Source organism: Hemitrygon akajei, chromosome 24 (assembly GCF_048418815.1).
Source record: "Hemitrygon akajei chromosome 24, sHemAka1.3, whole genome shotgun sequence".
NCBI classification, from domain to species: domain Eukaryota; kingdom Metazoa; phylum Chordata; class Chondrichthyes; order Myliobatiformes; family Dasyatidae; genus Hemitrygon; species Hemitrygon akajei.
The window spans coordinates 21,582,443-21,601,511 of NC_133147.1; the positions used below are offsets into that span (position 1 = coordinate 21,582,443).

A 19,069-nucleotide genomic window follows, 5' to 3' on the forward strand; every position below is an offset into this window, starting at 1 on the left:
AGCTCGAAAGGGTGTAGAAGAGACTCACAAGGTCTGGAGGGCTTGAGGTACAGGGAGAGACTGAGTAGGCTGGGAGCCTTGATTTCTGATATGGAGAATGCTGAGGGGTGATACCAAGGTTTATGAAATGATGAGGGACATTCCTTTGTAAACCCTCATCCAAAGCAGAGAGGTTGGCAAAGAAGGTGCTTGGCACACTGGGCTTCCTCAGAAAAAGTACAGGAGCCTGGAGATCAACTGTACAACACATAGAATATTTCTAAACATGGGACAACCTGCAGATGCTGGAAACCCCGAGTAACACATACACAGACACACACACACACACACACACACACACACACAATGCTGGAGGAATTCAGCAGGTTAGGCTGCATCTGTGGATGTTTTGGGCCAAAACCCTTCAACAGGACAGAGTACTCCCATTGTTCTGGCCATCCAGTTATAGGCGGGATTCCATCAAGCTGGAGGGGGTGCAGAAATGATTCACCAGGCTGCATGTGGGACTGAAGGTTCTGAAGAAAGGTAGGATAGACAGGATCTTTTCCCTGGAGTGAAGGAGGTTGCAGGATCCCCTTCCAGAGATTTATAACATCACAAGGAGTGTAGATAAAATGGGTGGCTAATGACTTTTCCATTGGATCGGGGATTCTAAAAGAAGATATCGGTTCAATGTGAGAGGGGAATAATTTTAAGGGGTCTCGAAGGGCAACTTTTCCACACAGAGAACGGTGGGTACATGGAACAAGCTGCTGGGGAAGTGACAAAGACAGGTACAATCAGGGTGCTTAAAAGACATTTTACACATGTACCTGGATAATAAGAGGTAATTCCAATAGAGACCAAACACAGACAAAAGGACTGAGTCAGGAAGGCAACCTGGTGAGCATGGATGAGTTGGGCTGAAGGGCCTGTTTCACTACTGTATTACTCTACATCTCGATGTCTTTTCTAATGTACTCTGCCCAGGCTGGTCTTCATATTTCAGCTGAAACTTTGATACAACATAATTAAAAAATCCTTTCTTTTGAGCCTTCATAATAAACTGAGTTTGAAATGCCCTTTTAATTTGCTCTGTCATTAGTAATAAAGCACATGCGCAAATTTCCCAAGTCCCTTCGAATCACCCAGACCGTTTATGCTTTACAAAACACTCGGTAGTAACACTGACTTTCTTTTCTTATGTTTGACTTTCAGAGTTGTCTATCAAGATGCTTTATACGGGGCAGATGTGTATGTAGGTATTTTTTTTGTGTGCAAGAGTGAACTATGACAGCTAATAATAACACACTCTCTCTCTCTACTCCTCTTCCCCTCTCCTCCTCTCCCCCTCACCGTCTCTCACACTTTCCCTTTCTCCCTCTCTCCTTCTCACGCCCTCTCCCCTCCCTCTCTCGCACCCCCGCTTACTTTTGCGTTCTCTCTCTTCTCCTCACTGTCTGTCTTTCGCTTTCTTGCTCTCACTCTCTAGCCTCTCTCTCTCTCTCCCTCTTTTATCCCATTTCCTTTAGCATTCAGATTCCCCACACTTCTCTGATCTCTGAGATCTTCTTCTCCCTGCCTTCTAATCTCTCCACCTCTGCTGCTTCACGCTTCGAGCAGACCGGATCATTTGGAAACCCTCACCTGCCGCTGCAGTCCTCTGCACACCGCAACCCCTGTCCCCAGCAGCACGCCCACATTCGCTGTCTCACAGTCTCTTTTATCTCCATGCTACCTCTTTGTCTTTGGCAATTTTCTGGAACTCTGTCCCGAGGAGGACACTAGATGCAGGGTATGTGAATACATTCAAGGCAGAGGGGGTTAGTGGAGGTGTGATAGCTTACCCAGGAGTAAATAGGTGTGTGTATAGAGGCCATGATTACATCGGCCCTGTCCTTGGGGTTAGGAGTGGGCTAGAAAAGCTACTTCCTTTATGGAATCATACAGCACAGAACCAGTCCCTTCAGCCCATCTGGTCCATGCCAGCCAAGTTGACCCAATTCATGCCAGTCGACATCGGTGCATCGCCTTCTACACCTTTCTTATCCAGTTACATATCAAACTGACTTTCAAAAGTTGTTCTTGTAAAAGCCCCAACCACCTTCTCTGGCGGCTCATTCCACAGCCATACAACCTGTTGTGTAAAAATAAAAGCTGTCCCAGTACTCATTCAGTCTTTATCCTATCATCCTAAACCCATGCCCTCTGTTTTTTCATTCCACATCCTTGGGGGAAAAGACCAAATACATTTATACTATCTTTATCCCTCATGATTTCATACACCTCTGTAAGATCACCTCTCAATCTCATATGCCTTACGGTGTAAAGTCCCAGCTTACCCAACCTCTCCCTTTATACCAGACCCTCAAGTCCCAGCAACATCTTTGTTCCTTGTGCTGTAGTGCTCTACATTCTAAACCTTTCTGCACTTTTTGTTTACGATGTTAAGCGTACTTCCTATAGCAATGTGAGAAAAGTTGAAGACAATAACCCCCGCAGGGCCTCACTGGTGTCTTGTACAATCCCACCAAGTCCTCCCCACTTCTACACTTAATACCCTGCCTGATTCTGGCCAGTGCGCTAAAAGCCATCTTCACAATCTGTCCGCGCGTGAGTCCACTTTCTCAGGTAGGTAGCATGGTCCCGTAGTCCACATCCTTGCGCGCAATTCTCTCCAAGTTCAAGCATGTAACGACAGCCCAGTCCCAATCTACAATTTCAGCAGGTGCCCAGAGGATCTCCAACACAAACTCTTTGCCTCTGTCTGAAGGTTTGAGATCCATCATTGTCTCACTGCTGGTGCTAGCATCTGTAGTTCTCCCCTGGCTTATCTTATTACAGTACTCCTAGAAACAAGTATTTGCAATGTAGGGAAAACATTCTGACCTGTAATAGTGTTGCGCTAATCACTAGCAGAGAAAACAACCCAAGCCAGTGCAACTTTTCCCAATAGCACATGCCCTCTAATCCAGGCAATGGTTCGGGGTGAGGACTAAGAGAAGGTGACTGACACATTGACAGTGCAGCACTGTTCCCTCAAAGTTGTGCAGGTGCGCAGCCACGCAGTAATTGAAATGCTCCCATGCACATAGCCTTTGTTGGCACACAGTTAGAATATTCTTAACATTTAAACATTTTAAGGTGTGGCACAGTTTTCAGGCTGTGTAAATCTTGCCTTCTCCGCTCAATGGTTGGTCTGTGCAGCTGTTTAAGAGAAAAAAAATAGAGAGAGGCCAGTGAAAAAACTCTTTGCTTTGGTGAAAGGCCAGAGACCAGCAACTTTCCATTTGTCTCCTCGTCGGTGCTACTTCAAGCGGGAATGCGTGAGGTCATTGAGGAATGAAAAGACAGTCTGTTATTCTAAATAGGGAGAATTGGGTGAAAAAGTGATACATTATAAGAGGCATATGGTAGACAGGATAGACATTCAGAGTTTTTATCTCCAGTTTAGAAGCGTCAAGCACGATGAAGGCATGTCTTATGAGGAAAGGTTGGGCAAGCTATGGCTTTTCTCTGTGGAGTGAAGTAAGATGAGACACAACTTGATAGAGGTGTACAGGATGATGAGGCATCCATAAAATAGACAGCCAGAGATTATTTTCTAGGGCGGCAATGGCTAACATGGGAGGACATGCTGGGGGAAATCACAGGGAGATGCCAGAGGTAGATTATTTTTTTACACAGAGAGATGTGGAACACACTGACGAGGGCAGTGTAAGGGCATACTGATGAGACACACTGATAGCGGCTGGTGCAGTTGGGATATTTAAGAACTCTCAGATAGGCATATGGATGAAAGAAAAAAGTGAGGGCTGTATGAGGTGGAAGGTTTACATTGATCTTGGAGTAAGATCAGCAATTCAGCATGTGTCAAAGGACCAGCGCTACACTGTTCCTTGTCCAGTGTTCCATGTATCAGATAATCTGCCTTTGAGGAGAGAGGGAGGAAGGTTCTAAGGAGGCAAATTATTTTTGCATAGGGAGTGGATGGTGCTTGGAAAAGGGCGCCAGAGGTACTGGTGGAAGCAGACACCTTAGTAGCGTTTAAGAATCTGTCAGACCTTAGTAGCGTTTAAGAATCTGCCCGTGAAAATGCAGGGTTCAGAAAGATATGGGTCATGTACAGGCAGATGAGATTTAGTTTGACTCGGCATCACGTTTGGTGCAGACCGTATGGTCTGTTGGTGTGCTGTACTGCACTGTGCTCTATGAGTGAGGTGCAGGAGGGTATAATGGTGTTCCCACGGTAGCATAGTGGTTACACCAATGCTATTACAATGTCAGAGTTTGGAATTCAGTTCTAGTGCCCTCTGTAATCAAGTTTGCACTTTCCTTCCCATATGTGCGTGGGTTTCCTCCAGGTGCTCTGCTTTGCTCCCACGTTCCAAATACCTACTGGTTAGCAGGTTAATTGGCCATTGTAAATTGTCCTAGGTTCAGGTGTGTTAAATCGTCGGCTTGCTGGGCAGCACAGTTCGAAGGGCCAGAAGGGCATGTTCCATGCTGTATCTCGGAATGAAATAAGTAAGTGTCATTAATCACAGAAACAATGTTGGTAGGCTATTGATTACGGAGGTAAACAGCACACCGGTCTGCATTGCAAGCAGTTTGGAGATTAGAACTAGATTCCTCTTTTATACAGTAGTATAGCGTTCGTTTTTACCCATATTTAACAGCAGATATGCCAGCACCAGAGACTGGGAATTCGGCAGGCTAATTACAGGAATGGGAGAGTTGGACCACTTTGTGAGGCTGAAGAAGGGATCTCTGATGTTTAGGATGATGGGGGATCCTGTTGTAACATGAAGGATTCCGAGGTGTCTTGGCAGGGTGACTGCATCAGTGGGAGAGTCTTGAACGACTGGTGGAAGGGGCAGTCACTTAAAATGGGGATGCATAGGAGACTCCTCTCACTGTGTCTGGGTCTGTTCAGTGATCGGTGTGGAGGCTGGATGGATTAAGGTATTTCACCATGAATTTTACTGATGAGGAGTCTCTGCCCGAAATGTTGACTGCTTATTTCCCTCCAGTGATGCTACCTGTCTTGCTAAGCTCCCCCAGCATTTTGTTTTAGAGATACAATGCGGAGCTGACCTTTCAGGCCCACTGAACCGCATCTTCTAGCAAACCACTTATTTACTTCCATTTTTATTTGGAGATACAATGCGGACTAAACCCTTTAACTTTAACCTAACCTCAGGAGGATTTACAATGGCCAACTAACCTACTAACTGCTACATCTTTGGAATGTGGGAGGAAACCGGAACACCCGGAATAAACCCACATGCTTTGTGGGGAGGATGTGCAAACTTCTTAATGGCGACATCAGAACTGAACTGTGAACTGTAATGATATCGCGCTAACCCGCTAGGTTTGTGTGTGTGTGTGTGTGTGTGTGTGTGTGTGTGTGTGTGTGTGTGTGTGTGTGTGTGTGTGTGTGTGTGTGTGTGTGTGTGTGTGTGTGTGTGTGTGTGTGTGTGTGTGTGTGTGTGTGTGTGTGTTCGTCTGCTCAATCTATTCCGCTTAATAGAATTTAAGTAACAGGGAGATAAACCATTGAGAGCCTGCGGAATCGAGGGCCACGGGGAATCATCACAGAAGAGAAATGCTGGAGGTGCAGATTTAGGGTTCGAAGTCCATACTCCCTGGAAGTGGTTGCACAGGTTGATATGCTTGCCATTATTAGTCAAGGAATTGAGTTCAAAAGTCAGGAGGATACGTTGTTAATTCATAAAACCCTGGTGAGGCCGCAACTGGAGTTTTGCATTCAGTTTTGATCGCTCCATTACAGGCAGGACGTGGAAGCTTTGGGGAGGGTGCGGAAGATTTCTACCAGGATGTTGCTGAGCTTATGGAAATCATATGCTCCCAGGGGAGATCGGACAAACTTGGGTTGTTTTCTCTGGAGCAGTGCAGGCCTGATTGAAGATTCTAAGATTATGAGGGGCTTGGAATAGACAGCTGAGAGTATACAACCAGCATCTTTCTCCCCAGGATCAAAATATCTAATACCTGAGGACATACAGATACGTTGAGAGAGGAGATGTGCGAGGTATATCTTTACACACAGAGAGTTATGGATTTCTGGAATGCACTGCCAGGGATGGCGGTGGATGTAGATCCTTTTGAGCTATATAAGAGGCTCTTAGACATGCATGTGAATGTCAAGTGATTGGAGGAATTATGAACCTTATATATACAGAATGGATTATTAGGGATTTAATTACTCATTCAGTTAGTTCTGTAGTGTATCCTTGACTGAAGGGCCTGTTCCTCATTGTATTGTTCTATATTCTACGTAAATTCTGTGAAAAGTAGTCAGCGCCAGATATACCTTGATCTAATGGCGGGCAGCTCTGTGACCTATTCTTTCCTGTGCTGATGTTTTCTGGCATTTTCTGTTTTTCCATTGCTTTGAATCGAATTTTAATTTGCTTCTCAACACTTTGTTATTTCCGTTCCAGGGCGGTTACACCACATATCGAGTGGCTCAGCCAACTGCAGCTGCTACGACGTACAGTGACGGGTAGGTGCTTCTCACAAAGTCAAACTTGAGTTCATATCTTTATATGTACGAGGGGTGATTGATAAGTTCATGGCCTAAGATAGAAGGAGTCAATTTTAGAAAACCTGGCACATTTATTTGTCAACATAGTACCCTCCTACATTTACACACTTAGTCCAGTGGTCGTGGAGCATATGGATCTTGGACCTCCAGAAAGTGTCCACAGCATGGGTGATTGACAAGTTCGTGGCCTAAGGTAGAACGAGATGAGTTATTAACATCAAACTTTCTGCATAATCACTCAAAGAGTTGAACTGCATGTGCATGTAAAGAGAGCTGTATAACTCATCTCCATCTACCTTAGGCCACAAACGTATCAATCACCCCTGCTGTAGACACTTTCAGGAGGTCCGCAATTCATATGCTCCACGACCGCTGCACTGAGTGTGTAAATGTAGGAGGGGACTGTGTGGAAAAATAAATGTGCTAGGTTTTCTAAAATTGACTCCTTCTACCTTAGGTCACGAACTTATCAATCACTCCTCGTACATTGTCAGTCTTTGTGTACAGTTTTTCACTAATTGTATTTCTTTGAATGCGATCTACTGGGAACGCCTGCAAGAAAATAAATCTCAAGGTAGTATATGGTGACACATACGCACTTTGATAATAAATTTACACTGAATTTTGAACTCTGATGGTGTGAAACTTCAGGTACTTGGAGTATTATAAGCAGTTTGGGACCCCTTATCTAAGACAAGGATGCACTGGGATTGAACAATATCTACAAACATTTGTAGAAGAAGTTCATGAGAATGATCCTGCAAATAAAAGGTTTAACATATGAGGAGCATTTCACAGCTCTTGGCCTGTACTTGCTGGAGTTTAGAAGAATGAGGGAGGATCTCATTGAAACCTATTGAATATTGAAAGACCTAAATAGAGTGAATGTGGCAATGATATTTACTATAGTGGGGGAGTCGAGGACTAGAGGGCACAGCCTCAAAATAATACTCCTTTAGAACAAAAACAAGGAGGAATTTCTTTAGCCAGAGGATGATGAATCTGTAGAATTCATTGCAACAGATGGCTGGGGAGGCAAAGTGATAGGGTATATTAAAGGCAGAGTTGATTAGTAAGAGCATCAAAGGTTACAGGGTAAAGGAAGGAGAATGGGGTTGAGAAGGAATGATAAATCAGCTATTGTGGAATGGCGGAGCAGACTCGTTGGGCCAAATGATACATTTCTGTTCCTCTATTTTATGGTCTTATGGACTCAGTAGCATGAGCAACTTTAGAGAATTCTGCAACTAACTACAGCACCACATTTCCCCATTGACAGAGGTAGGTTTGGAGGGTTTGTTGGTGGCCCTGACATTGCCACACCATCCTATTTGTTTGCAATTAAAATGACTGCAGGTAATTCACTTGAACATTTCAGGTACGGCAGAGTGTACACCGCAGCTGATCCCTACCATCATGCCCTGGGACCTGCCGCAACTTATGGTGTCGGGACAGTGGTGAGTGCTGAAACCTGAATGGAATTGGGGTTATACGAATTAAGATATGGAATTATTTAGGTTGCAGGGTTTAATCTGGTGATTTAAGAGGATGTGGATTCAAGGAATGTCCCCTTTTTGAGTTAATGGGGAGACTGAGATTTGTGTTATAACAAGAGTAACATACACAGATACTGGAGGATCTCAGCAGCTTAGGCACCATCGATGGAAAGGAATAAATGTGGACTCTTTATTCCTTTCCATAGATGCTCCCTGATTTGCTGAGTTCGTCCAGCATTTTGCATGTGTTAATCTGCATTTGCAGCACCTGCAGAATCCCTTATAGTTATAACAAGAGGTTGGATAGGCAGGTGTGCATGAGGTTTATAAAATTTTTTAGAGGATTATAAAATTACAAAGGGCAGAAATTCAATTGAAGTGGTTAACTACATACATGTATATAGAAACGATTCAATGTTACTTCAAACCAGGCTGTAAAGCACAGTAGTACACATAACATGCATAACACAATAACTTATGAAGGTACGGGTAACAGCTACAGTTGAATTACACATAAATAACAAACTTGAGTGCATTAATATTAAATCTTGTAAGGTATGGAACAGACTCTTCAAATACGATACAGCAGGGTGTTCAGAAGCCCAATGGCCTGGGGGAAGAAACTGTTTCTCATCCTGACCATTCTTGTTTTTATGTATCATAATCTTTTGCCTGATGGTAGAAATTCAAAGAGGATGCTGGATAGATGGGTGGAATCCTTAATAATACTAAGGACCCCACGTATGCAGCACTCCTGATAGATGTCCCTGATGGATGGTAGGGAGACCCCTATTATCCTCTCAGCTGTTCTCACAGTCCTTTGTAGGGACTTCTGGTCTGATGTTCGACTGCTGCCATACCAGATGGAGATGCAACTTGTTAGGATGCTTTCAGAGGTGCTCCTGTAAAATGCAGTTAAGATTGGGAATTGGGGCCTTGCTTGTCTCAATCTTCTTGGGAAGAGGAGATGCAGCTGCGCCTTCTTGTTCAGCGAGGTGATATTAAGCAACCAGGTGAGGTCATTCACGATGTGAACTCCAAGGAATTTGGTGCACTTAACTCTGTCTATAGAGGAGCCATGTATTCGCAGAGGGGAATGGTTTGTCTGCACCTTCCTGAAGATTTCCTTTGTCTTCTCCACATTCAGGCTTAGGTTGTTCTTCTCAAACCAATCCACGAGCTTCTCGACTTCCCCTCTATTCTCCGTTTTGTCACCATCATCGTTCTTGATAATTAAACTAGAGAACTCAACAATCAGTAGCCACTGTACACCTGCTTGTTAATGCAAATGCCTAATCAGCCAATTACATGACAGCAGCTCAGTACATGAAAGCATGCAGATGTGTTCACGAGACTCAGTTGTTGTTCAGACCAATGGGGGAATGGGGGAAGAAATGTGATCTAGGTGACTTTGACCATGGAAAGATTGTTGGTGCCAAATGGGGTGGTTTGAGTATCTCAGAAACTGCTAACCTGGAGTTTTCATGCACAACAGTCTCTGGAATGCTGCAAAAATCAAACAAACAAACAAAAAATCCACCAAGTGGCAGTTCTGTGGCCAAAAATGCCTTGTTAATGAGAGAAGTCACAGGAAGATCAGCCAGAGTGATTCAATGTGCAAGGAAGGTGACAGTAACTCAAATAACCATGCATTACAACTGTGGTGTGCAGAAGAGCAAATCAAATCTTGAAGCGGATAGGCCACAGCAGCAGAAGACCACGAACATACACACAGTGGCCACTTTATTAGGTACTTCCTGTACCTCCTACGCTAGTGGGCAGAGTTATAAGGAAGTAAGCGGGTGCTTTAAAAGGGAACCCGGGAGGTAACTTTTACCACACAGAGACTGGTGGGTGTCTGAGAGGAGCAGCTAGGGCAAATCATAGAGGCAGGTGCCAAGTCAATGTCAATATCACAGACAGCAAAAGCCTAAGTGAGTCGAGGCCAAATGCAGGCAAATGGGGACCAGCTCAGACAATCATCCTGAAAGATAAATATTTAGGCAAAAGGGTGAGATACTTTGAGAAGGCAGTGTTAGAGATGGGGTGAGTAGCAATTTTGAATCAGTGGTTGGTGAGTTCATGGAATTAGAATAGGAATCAGAAGCAGAATCAGGTTTAATATTTCTGGCATATGTTGTGAAAGTTCTTCTTTTGCAACAGCAGTATATTAAAAATACATTGCAATATATAAACAAAGAAGTTAAATAAGTAGTGCACAAAAAAGAGGATAGATAGTGATGTAATGTTCATGGATTTATTGTCTGTTCAGAAATCTGATAGTGGAGGGGAAGAAGATGTTCCTGAAATGTTGATTGTCTTCAGGCTTCTGTACCTCTTTCTTGATGGTTGCTATAAGAAGAAGCCATGTTCTAGGTGATGGGGTCCTTAATGATGAGTGTCCTAGATCCTGTGGAGGCTAGTGACTACGATGGAGCTGTCTGACTACAACATTCTGCAGCATTTTTTCTGATTCTCCACAGTGGCCCCTCCATTCCAGATGATAATACAACCAGAATGCTCTCCATGGTACAAGTGTCTTTTGTGACAAAGTCCTAAGGAAATATAGCCACTGTTGTGTTTTCTTTGTAATTGTCCAGGATAGGTCTTCACAGATGCTGACAGCCAGGAAATTGAAACTGTTCACCTTTCCACTGCTGTTCCCTCAATGATGACTGGTGTGTATTCCTTCAACTTCCCCTTCCTGGTCCACAATCAATTCCTTGGTCCTACTGATGCTGAGTGCAAAGTTCGCCTCCTCGTGACCATCTGAAATTGTGCCAACAACAGTTGTGTCATTGGCAAATTTATAGATGGTGTTTCAGCTAACTGAAACCACACAGTTACTGGTGTAGATAGCATAGAGCAGTGGGCTAAGCACTATTCAGGAAAGTGGCAGATACACTGACACTGGCAACATTGAAGGAGTATCTTGTCAAGCACTTGAATTGTGCAGGCAAAGAAGGATACACACTGGATGATGGAATTAACACTGACAGGTGTCAGTGTCGATGTGGCAAGAAGAATGAGCTGCTTCTGTACTGTATGAGTCTTCAGAAATGTTACTGCTCGGGGTGGATACCAGGCCATTGGAGCTGAGTAGCTGTCATGTCACGATGCCACACAATACCTTTTGGTGACTCTGTACAGTTGTAACATGGTGTCTTATTGAAATAATGAGGCCTGTGTTCCATTGGATTCTGTCAACATTTCCAATTGAGCCTTTGCAATTTATTTTCCTACAATGGGAAGACTGGCTTGTATTTGTTTAGTCAACTGGAATTCATTACCACAACACAAATTAGAGGATGTGGAGAGGATGTTTCCTATGGTAGGGGAGTCTAGAACCAGAGGGCAGAGCCACAGAATAGGATTACCCTTTAGAACAAGGATGAGAATGAATTTCATGAGGTAGAGGTCAGTGAATCTGTGGAATTCATTGCCACAGATGGCTATTGAGGGCAGGGCATTGGGTATATTTAAAGTGGAGGTTGATGGGCTGTTGATTGGTCATGGTGACAAAGGTTACCAGGAGGAGGCAGAAAAATGGGTTTGAGACAGATAAGTCGGCCATGATGGAATGGTGAAACAAAGTCCATGGGCTGAAATATGCCCATATGCTCTTATGTCTTACGGTCTAAGGTGAGGTATGCCTTCTTGAAGTGGCATCACAAGCATGTCGATGTGGCCACCATGAAACATAAAGTGATAAAGAAAAAGACTGTGCAAAGTAAGACAGTGCAAAAACATATCAAACACAATCAGAGATGAGTCCATTCCGGTACAGCTCTGTGTTCCATTCCTAAGGTAGAATACAATTTGGACATGAATCTTATATTGTCCCCACACTTGTTTTCGTTGAATATGACAGACAAGGAACCATGTTACAGCTGACCAGAATATTGGTTAGGTCGTACCTTGAGTTCTTCTGCATTTCTGGCTGTCTCATAACAGGAAGGATGTGGAGGCTTTAGAGAAGGTGCAGAAGAGGTTCACCAAGATGCTGACTGGATTAGAGTGTATTAACCATAAGGAGAGGGAGGGCAATGACCATAAGATACAGAGGCAGAATTAGGTCATTTGGCCCATTGAATCTGTTCCACCATTTCATCATGGCTGATCCCTTTTCCCTCTCAGCCATAATCTCCTGCTTTCTCGCCATATCCGTTCATGCTCTGACTAATCAAGCACCTATCAACCTCTGCCTTAAATATGGCCAAGCCGTCTTCGGCAATGAATTCTATAGATTTACTTCTCTCTGGCTAAAGAAATTCCTCCTCATCTCCGTTCTAAAAGGACAACCCTCTATTCTGAGGGAAAAATCCTCTCCCCATCCACTCAGTTGAGGCCTTTCAACATTCAGTAAGTTTCAATGAAGTCACCATGAGGTTTCAATGAGCTCGGTCTCTTTTCTCTGGAGCCCTGGAGGCTGAGAGATCACCTAATAGAGATTCATAAAATGATAAGAAACATTAGTCCTGCCCAATGGTCTCGGCCCAAACCGTCAACAGTACTCTTTCCATATATGCTGTCTGGCCTGCTGAGTTCTTCCAGCATTTTGTGTGCGTTGCTTGGATTTCCAGCATCTGCAGATTTTCTGGTGTTTGTCATAAGAAACACTAATCAAGAGTTGTTGTCTTCAAGGATAGATATGCCAAATACAGAATGGTGAAGTGTAAAGGTCTAAGGGGAGAAGTTAAAGGAGATGTTAATGTAAATAGGAAGATGGTAAAAGTATTTACTTATCGGGGTAGAAGTGTTAAATACTAGATGGTAGAGTTTTGAGGTGGGAAGGGGAAAATTGAAAGGGAAGGGTAAATTTCATTTTTTTCCACATTTGGTAGGTGCCTGGGGAGGTGATGGAAGCAGACACAATTGTAAAATTCAAGAGGTATTCAGTCACATGAAGAGACTGGGAACGGAGGGATATGGATCATGATCAGGCAGACCTTAATCTGGTATCATAGTCAGTATAGATATAGTGCGCCCGTCCTGTGCTGTTGGATAAAAGTCTGGGTAACCATTACTAAGCTGCGCGTTTCATTGTCTGATTGCAGGCCGGTCTGTATCGTGGAGGATACAACAGATTTACTCCGTACTAAGTGAGACACAGACTGAAGAGTAAACGTCCCTAGCCTTGGAGGCTTCCCTCTGACTGCACTCATCGGATAACGTAAAGTTACCTTCTGGGGGCTGAAGCGTGCCTTCGATCTCCTGCGCGGCGCCAACCGTGTCTTGGTTGAACTTAGGAGACTCACTGGTTGATGTTTGGTTTTGAATTTGCTCTGAGGGAGATGAATTCACACTACATGCGCCGCATAACCGAGGACCGTGAACGGGCACCGATCCTACCACAGGTGCTAACGTTTAAGGATTAGCAATTCGTTTGAGGCTTGCTCAGGTTACTTTGACTGAAGCAGGAGGGAGATATAACTTAGGAGTTTCCCGGGAGCATTCGGGATTTATTTTCGTTTTGTTGTCTATATCATTGCTTTTGAAAAATCTTCTCCCGGATCTTCAAGTTAACAAAATGAGTGGGAGAAGTCCAGTTTACTTAAGGTATTCATTAGATCCTCCTTTCCCGTCTCCTCGCCCGAGTCTTCATCGCGCATTTCGGCCCGCCAATGGGAGTTTCGTGGCGCAGCGGGTCACTGCTTTCTCGCTGCATCCCGATGTCTGGTCGCGCATGCGTGCGACTGTTTGTGTGCGATTATGTAGTTTGCACATATTTTTCTGCTTGAGAACCCCACCTCCTCAGTGACCCGCTTTCCTTCCCTCATGTCAAAGGCGTGCGTGTTGATAGGTTATCATGCGTCCTACATCGTGGGCGAAGGGGTGGGGTGGGGGGGAGGTGTGGTTGGTGTGGGTAGGTTGGCAGGGAGGCGGCGGGCCGATACCCTAAATGCTGTATTCTCTGTGCTCCCATGCTGAATGTTCCCGTTGCTCGCGTCCTTTCCAGAAACGTCGATGAAGTTTTAGATTTAGTTCAAGACAAACAAGATCGACTTTACAACTAGTTACAGTATTCATAAGATATTAGCCATAGAGTCTGCTCCGCCATTGACTTTTTGCAGATTTGCCTTCAACCCCGTTCTCCCGCCTTCCTGCACCGGAAAAGGGAATTGCTGCCAAGTCAATTGGGTTATGACAGTGCAATCGCCTTCTATTATGCACCTGCGCCAAAACGTAGTCCCATTGGAAGTCCAGAGCTCGCTGTTCAGGATCCTGGGAGGGTCTGTACAATCAGTTCAATTCCTTACACTGGTTGCCCTCGACATGCCACAGGGTTAACTAACAACACAGCGAGAGTTTTTTTCCTGTTCCGGGAGTTTATGCCCGGGGCTGTGAGGGAGCTTGATTCTATTCTCAATTCCGTGACCTCGGAATGTGTGATGGGAGTTTTACTCTGTGTCTAACTTTGGGACTGTGAGGCAGGAGAAGGAACGTGGTGTTAGACACGGTCTGTACCGAGCCCCGTGACGGGATACAGGAGAGGGAATTCTACTCCGCGGCTAACACCGTGCACTGGGAGTATGTGGAAGGAAAGCGCAGAGTGAGATTCATTCTGCGCCTGACCCCGCACACTGGGAGTGCGTGATGGGATAGTGTTGGGGGGAGTTCACTATGTTTGACCTCGAGAGTGTGTGATGGGACAGTGTGGAACTTCACTCTGTGTCTGACCCCGGGAGTGGGTGACATGCCACCATAGAAGTAGCTTCACTCTGTATCTGACCCCGTGACGGAACAGTACGGAGCGAGAATTACTCCGTACTCGACAAGCTGACCAAAATGTCCAGAGCAACCCACACAAAGTGTTAGAGGAACGCAGCGAGTCAGTCAGTATCTTTGGAGGGGAATAAGCAGTCCATGTTTCGAGCTGAGAAAACTCGGCGACTGTTTACTTCCACCCAGACATGCTGCCTGACGTGCCAAATCCTTCCCTATCTTGGGTGTGTTGTTTTCAATGTTGATGTTCAGTGAGAAAATGGAGCATATTCGTTTGCCTGCACTGGCTACTCTCCCCGAGTCCATTACAGCCGATGTTGTAAGGCCAGCGGCTGCGTTAAGGTCAGAATAGCGTGAAGCATTTATCACCTGCCGCCATTCTTTTTGTTCACTTGAAAAACATCGCTAAAGTAGTTTGAAAATATCAATTCCAAGAACACTTGGAACTTATTCCCTTTCTCCTTCCTCAACCTCAACGTTCCTCATATTTCCTCTCAGGACGTTCAGCTGCTGTTCCTCACCTCCGAGATCCCTGGTTCCACCACAAAATCCCAGCGTGTGTGTGTGTGTGTGGGAGAGGGGTGAGGTGGGGGTATGAGTTCAGTGGGACGAAGGGCCACGCTCGTGAGTGCCGCGAGACGGTAGTCAGAGAAGGGCGTCTGCATTGATGGCTTGCTGTTGAAACTTTGACCACGGGTCGCCACGAATGCTACCCCAGTTTAAAACAGAGCCCCCCCCTCTCTTCCCACTTCCGTAGAGGGGGGATTCTCACCAATGCAATTTGGAACCCTGTCCACAGCTGTCTCTTTCTCCCGTGCGTCCCCGTCTGACTCCTACTCCCCTCGCTGCTGTTCTGCGCTAGTTTCCTGGATTTCCTACTTTTGTAGTGGTATGTGCATGGACACCAAAGTCTGATAATAAAATTGCCGTGGGTTTGCACACTCTTGCGCATGTACCGTTGCATTTTTGAGTAACTATCCTCTTTGCAAATGCATCATGGGAATGTTTACCTCCTTCCCCTTTCTACCCGCCAGTCCTCCCTCTCCAAAAATGTCCTCCCTGTGCATCTTCACAAATTAACAGTTTCCAGCGCCTTCGGGCTTCGGTATGTACGGCTTTCCTCTATCTTACTGCATTGTGCGATTTCCCAGAACCTCTAGACATTTCCCCACCACCCTTACTGGCACCCTAGTCCCCACACCACTCCTCAGTACTCCAAATGGTCTTCCTGTATGTTTGCTTTCCCACGTCACGATCCTAGACTTGGTCATCTTTCCTTTCCCCGAACTGGCAGCGAAGTGCCTCCAAGACCCACCGACCCCGGTTCGATCCTGACAGGCGGCGATGTCTCTGCGCGTAACCATGTGGGCTCTTCTCCCCCCCCCCGCAGCCCCGCCCTTCGCCCTCGGCAGCTTTCGATTTCTTCCCACAACCCGGAAATGATCTAAATTCATAGGTTAATTTACCCATATATAAATGGCCCTGATATGGGCGGGGTTGGGAGCCGGTAAATCTGTGAAGTTGATTGGCTTCTGATAATAGGTTGGCGGGAAGGAGATGTTGATTAAAATGAATTGATAGGCAGGCATAATTAAGAATCGTGATGCTGCTCTCTTCAACGGGGCAATGAAGTGAAAACGACCCACACAGTCCTGGAATAAATTTTAGCGCTTCTATCGAGCTTTCAGCTCTTCTATGGACGTCATCTTCTATCCATGACCGTTCCATCCAATTTTATCAAGTTTGAAGGATGATGTGGGAGAAGTTCGAAAAGCGCACACGCACACCCGTGCCAATGTCGGGATCGAACCCGAGTTGCCAAGCTTTGAGGCAGCGACTCCGCCGCTGCGCCACCTTGCCGCTTGCCCCCCGTTCCTCTTTCTAACTTGCTAGTTGCATTTGTTGGAACCCTCCCCCCTCCTATAATTACATCTCCAATGCTCTTCATAAAGTTGTACAACGCGGAAATAGAGGCCATTCGGTCCAACGTCCATTTTGCTTAAGGTCCTACTTGGAGAACATAGAACAGTATAGCAGAGGAAAACGCCTTCGGACCAGGACACCCGTGTTGACCATAATGCTTATTTAAACTAAGTCTATTGCCTGCGCGTGGTCTGGATCACCCCATTCCCTGCATGCTCTTGTGCTGTCTAAATGCCTTTGAAAACGTCACAGTCGTGTGTGCTCGCACCACCATCGTAGTAAGTAGGCATCTACCACTAAAACACCAATCCCGAGTATATCCTTCAAACGTTCCCTCTTGGACTTGAAGGTTATGCCATCTATTAATTAATATTTCTATCCCTGCGAGGGTAAAACTCTGTGACTATCCACCCCCTTATCATTTTATTGAATTCCATCAGGTTCTGTCACCACCCCTACCCCTCTCCCTAGCCTGCTACACTCCAGAGAAAAACTACCCATTATTCCAACCTCATCTTGTAGCTGATACTCTCTAATACAAACAGCATCGTGATGGGCCGCTTCTGCACCCTTTCTTAAGCTTTCATATCCTGTCTATAACGGGGCTGCTTGAGGTTATCATATTTGCCCGTGTTTGGCTCACATCCCCCCTCAACCTCTCATCCTTGCACCTGTCCGGGTCTTTTAAACGTTGCAATTGTGCACGCTTCTTCCACTTCCTCTGGCACTAGTTTCCTCCCCACCCCACTTTTCACATCTCTGCACTCTTGGCAGCTCGCTCCCTGTCATTTACAAATTTTGCTTTTTATGCTTTATTTCATATCTTCAACACTTGCACCTCACTTTCGCCCCTCACTGAAGCGTAACTTAAACAACGCGTGGTAGTATCAAAATCGTACAAGTTCATCTCGACTTCCCTCCTCTCCCCCCATGTAACTTGTGTGGGCAAATATGACCAAAGGGGCAGCGCAGATAGTTCGATCTGACCCAGGATGGTTAAAGAGGACCCCAATGCCCCCTCTCTTTTTTTTTAACCCATTCCTTATTGTGGTTTCTTCCCCACTTCTCCGGCTGTTTCCGTCCAGCAACGGCATTCCCACTGCATGTAAAGACTTCCCACGGCCGACTGCTGCCTCCTCAGCTCCGGCCTCCTTAGTCGCATGCTCATCTGACCTTCAGCCTCTTGTCTTCCAACTTACCTGAGGGAAACAGAGAGAAAAAAAACACGTGAGGGTGGAGGTTTGTGCAAATTGGGCTGGGCTTATCCTAACTATACCCCTCCCCCGGTGGACAACTGGGCTTGGACGTACATAAGGAGCAAGAGGCAGCTACACGACTCCTCAAGCCTGCTCCACCATTTCGTAAGTCACTGGCTGACCTGAAAGTCACCTTAACGTTAACATTCTCGCTTCCCCGGTGAACGGCTCACCCTTTGCTTACTGTTTGCTTTCTGCAGTTTGTTACAATATACTTGGGGACAATTCACTGTGCTTCCACAAATATATTGCAAGAAACGGAAAGGAGGGTTAGATGATATAAGATCATACGTTGGCCCGGGTTGCTGGGCACCGCGGCTCCAAGGACTGGAAGCGCCTGTTCCGCGTGGTCTCTCTAAATAACCTGTTGCGTTGTTTCAAGGTCGTTGAAGTTTCGAAATAGATACAATTTACTGTGCGTTGGCGAAGCCACTCCCACAAATCTGTACTGACGCCCATGTTTAAGATTCATGCATTGGCATTGTAGTCAGTTAGAAGGAGATCCCATAGGATAAAAATGGTGACCCATCACGGGCAGCTAAGTAAATCAGATGGAGTTGAGAAGAATGGGGGCTGATCTCCCCGGAGCATGTAAGATCTCGACGTGCAATGACAGGGTACATATCAACATTTTCCCAGCAACAGGAGTGTCTCTAATAGTTTTCAGTGGGAATGGCCCATTAAAATGCAGATGCTCAGGAAATTCTCTCGGAGGACGGAGAATTGCCGCAATTCTCTATCTAACGGGTCTTTTTTAAACAGGATTTTTTTTTTGCTTTGGAAGATGGGGAAGAATGAGATCTCGAGGATCTTGCACTGCAGAGAAGTTAAGCTCAGGGTTACAACAGTCAAGGTGATTGGGGCAGGTTTGAAGGGCCGAGTGGCCTCCTGCTGCTGCTGTTTTCCGCTGCATTTAGCTCAGCTTTACATACCAAGTATGGGCAGAAGAATCTAATCTCACGCAATGGGGGTAAAAAAAACCTTAACTAAGGTTGTAATTTTTAATGGACAACACTGACCTCTTTCACCCATAGCCTCCAGGTTAAATTCTAATGAGCGTCATGGACCAGAAGGCAGGGCGGGCTGTAAGGTGAATTCCCGACGGGGCAACGCCAGTT

At 45.5% G+C, this 19,069-nt stretch overlaps 1 protein-coding gene across 6 annotated transcripts in view; it reads left to right on the forward strand.

The window, feature by feature from the left end:
- LOC140715947 (RNA binding protein fox-1 homolog 3-like) overlaps positions 1 to 15,716 on the forward strand; it is a 32,822-nt gene extending 17,106 nt beyond the window's left edge. The window contains exons 9-12 of one of the 6 annotated variants that reach the window (XM_073028540.1): positions 1,198 to 1,237; positions 6,447 to 6,508; positions 7,929 to 8,007; positions 13,104 to 15,716. In XM_073028540.1, the coding sequence (XP_072884641.1) occupies positions 1,198 to 1,237; positions 6,447 to 6,508; positions 7,929 to 8,007; positions 13,104 to 13,148 (226 nt within the window). In that variant the 3' untranslated portion in view covers positions 13,149 to 15,716. The remainder of the gene's footprint in view (positions 1 to 1,197; positions 1,238 to 6,446; positions 6,509 to 7,928; positions 8,008 to 13,103) is intronic. The other 5 variants (XM_073028541.1, XM_073028545.1, XM_073028544.1 and 2 more) reach the window with 5 other exon arrangements.
- Positions 15,717 to 19,069: the final 3,353 nt, after the last annotated feature.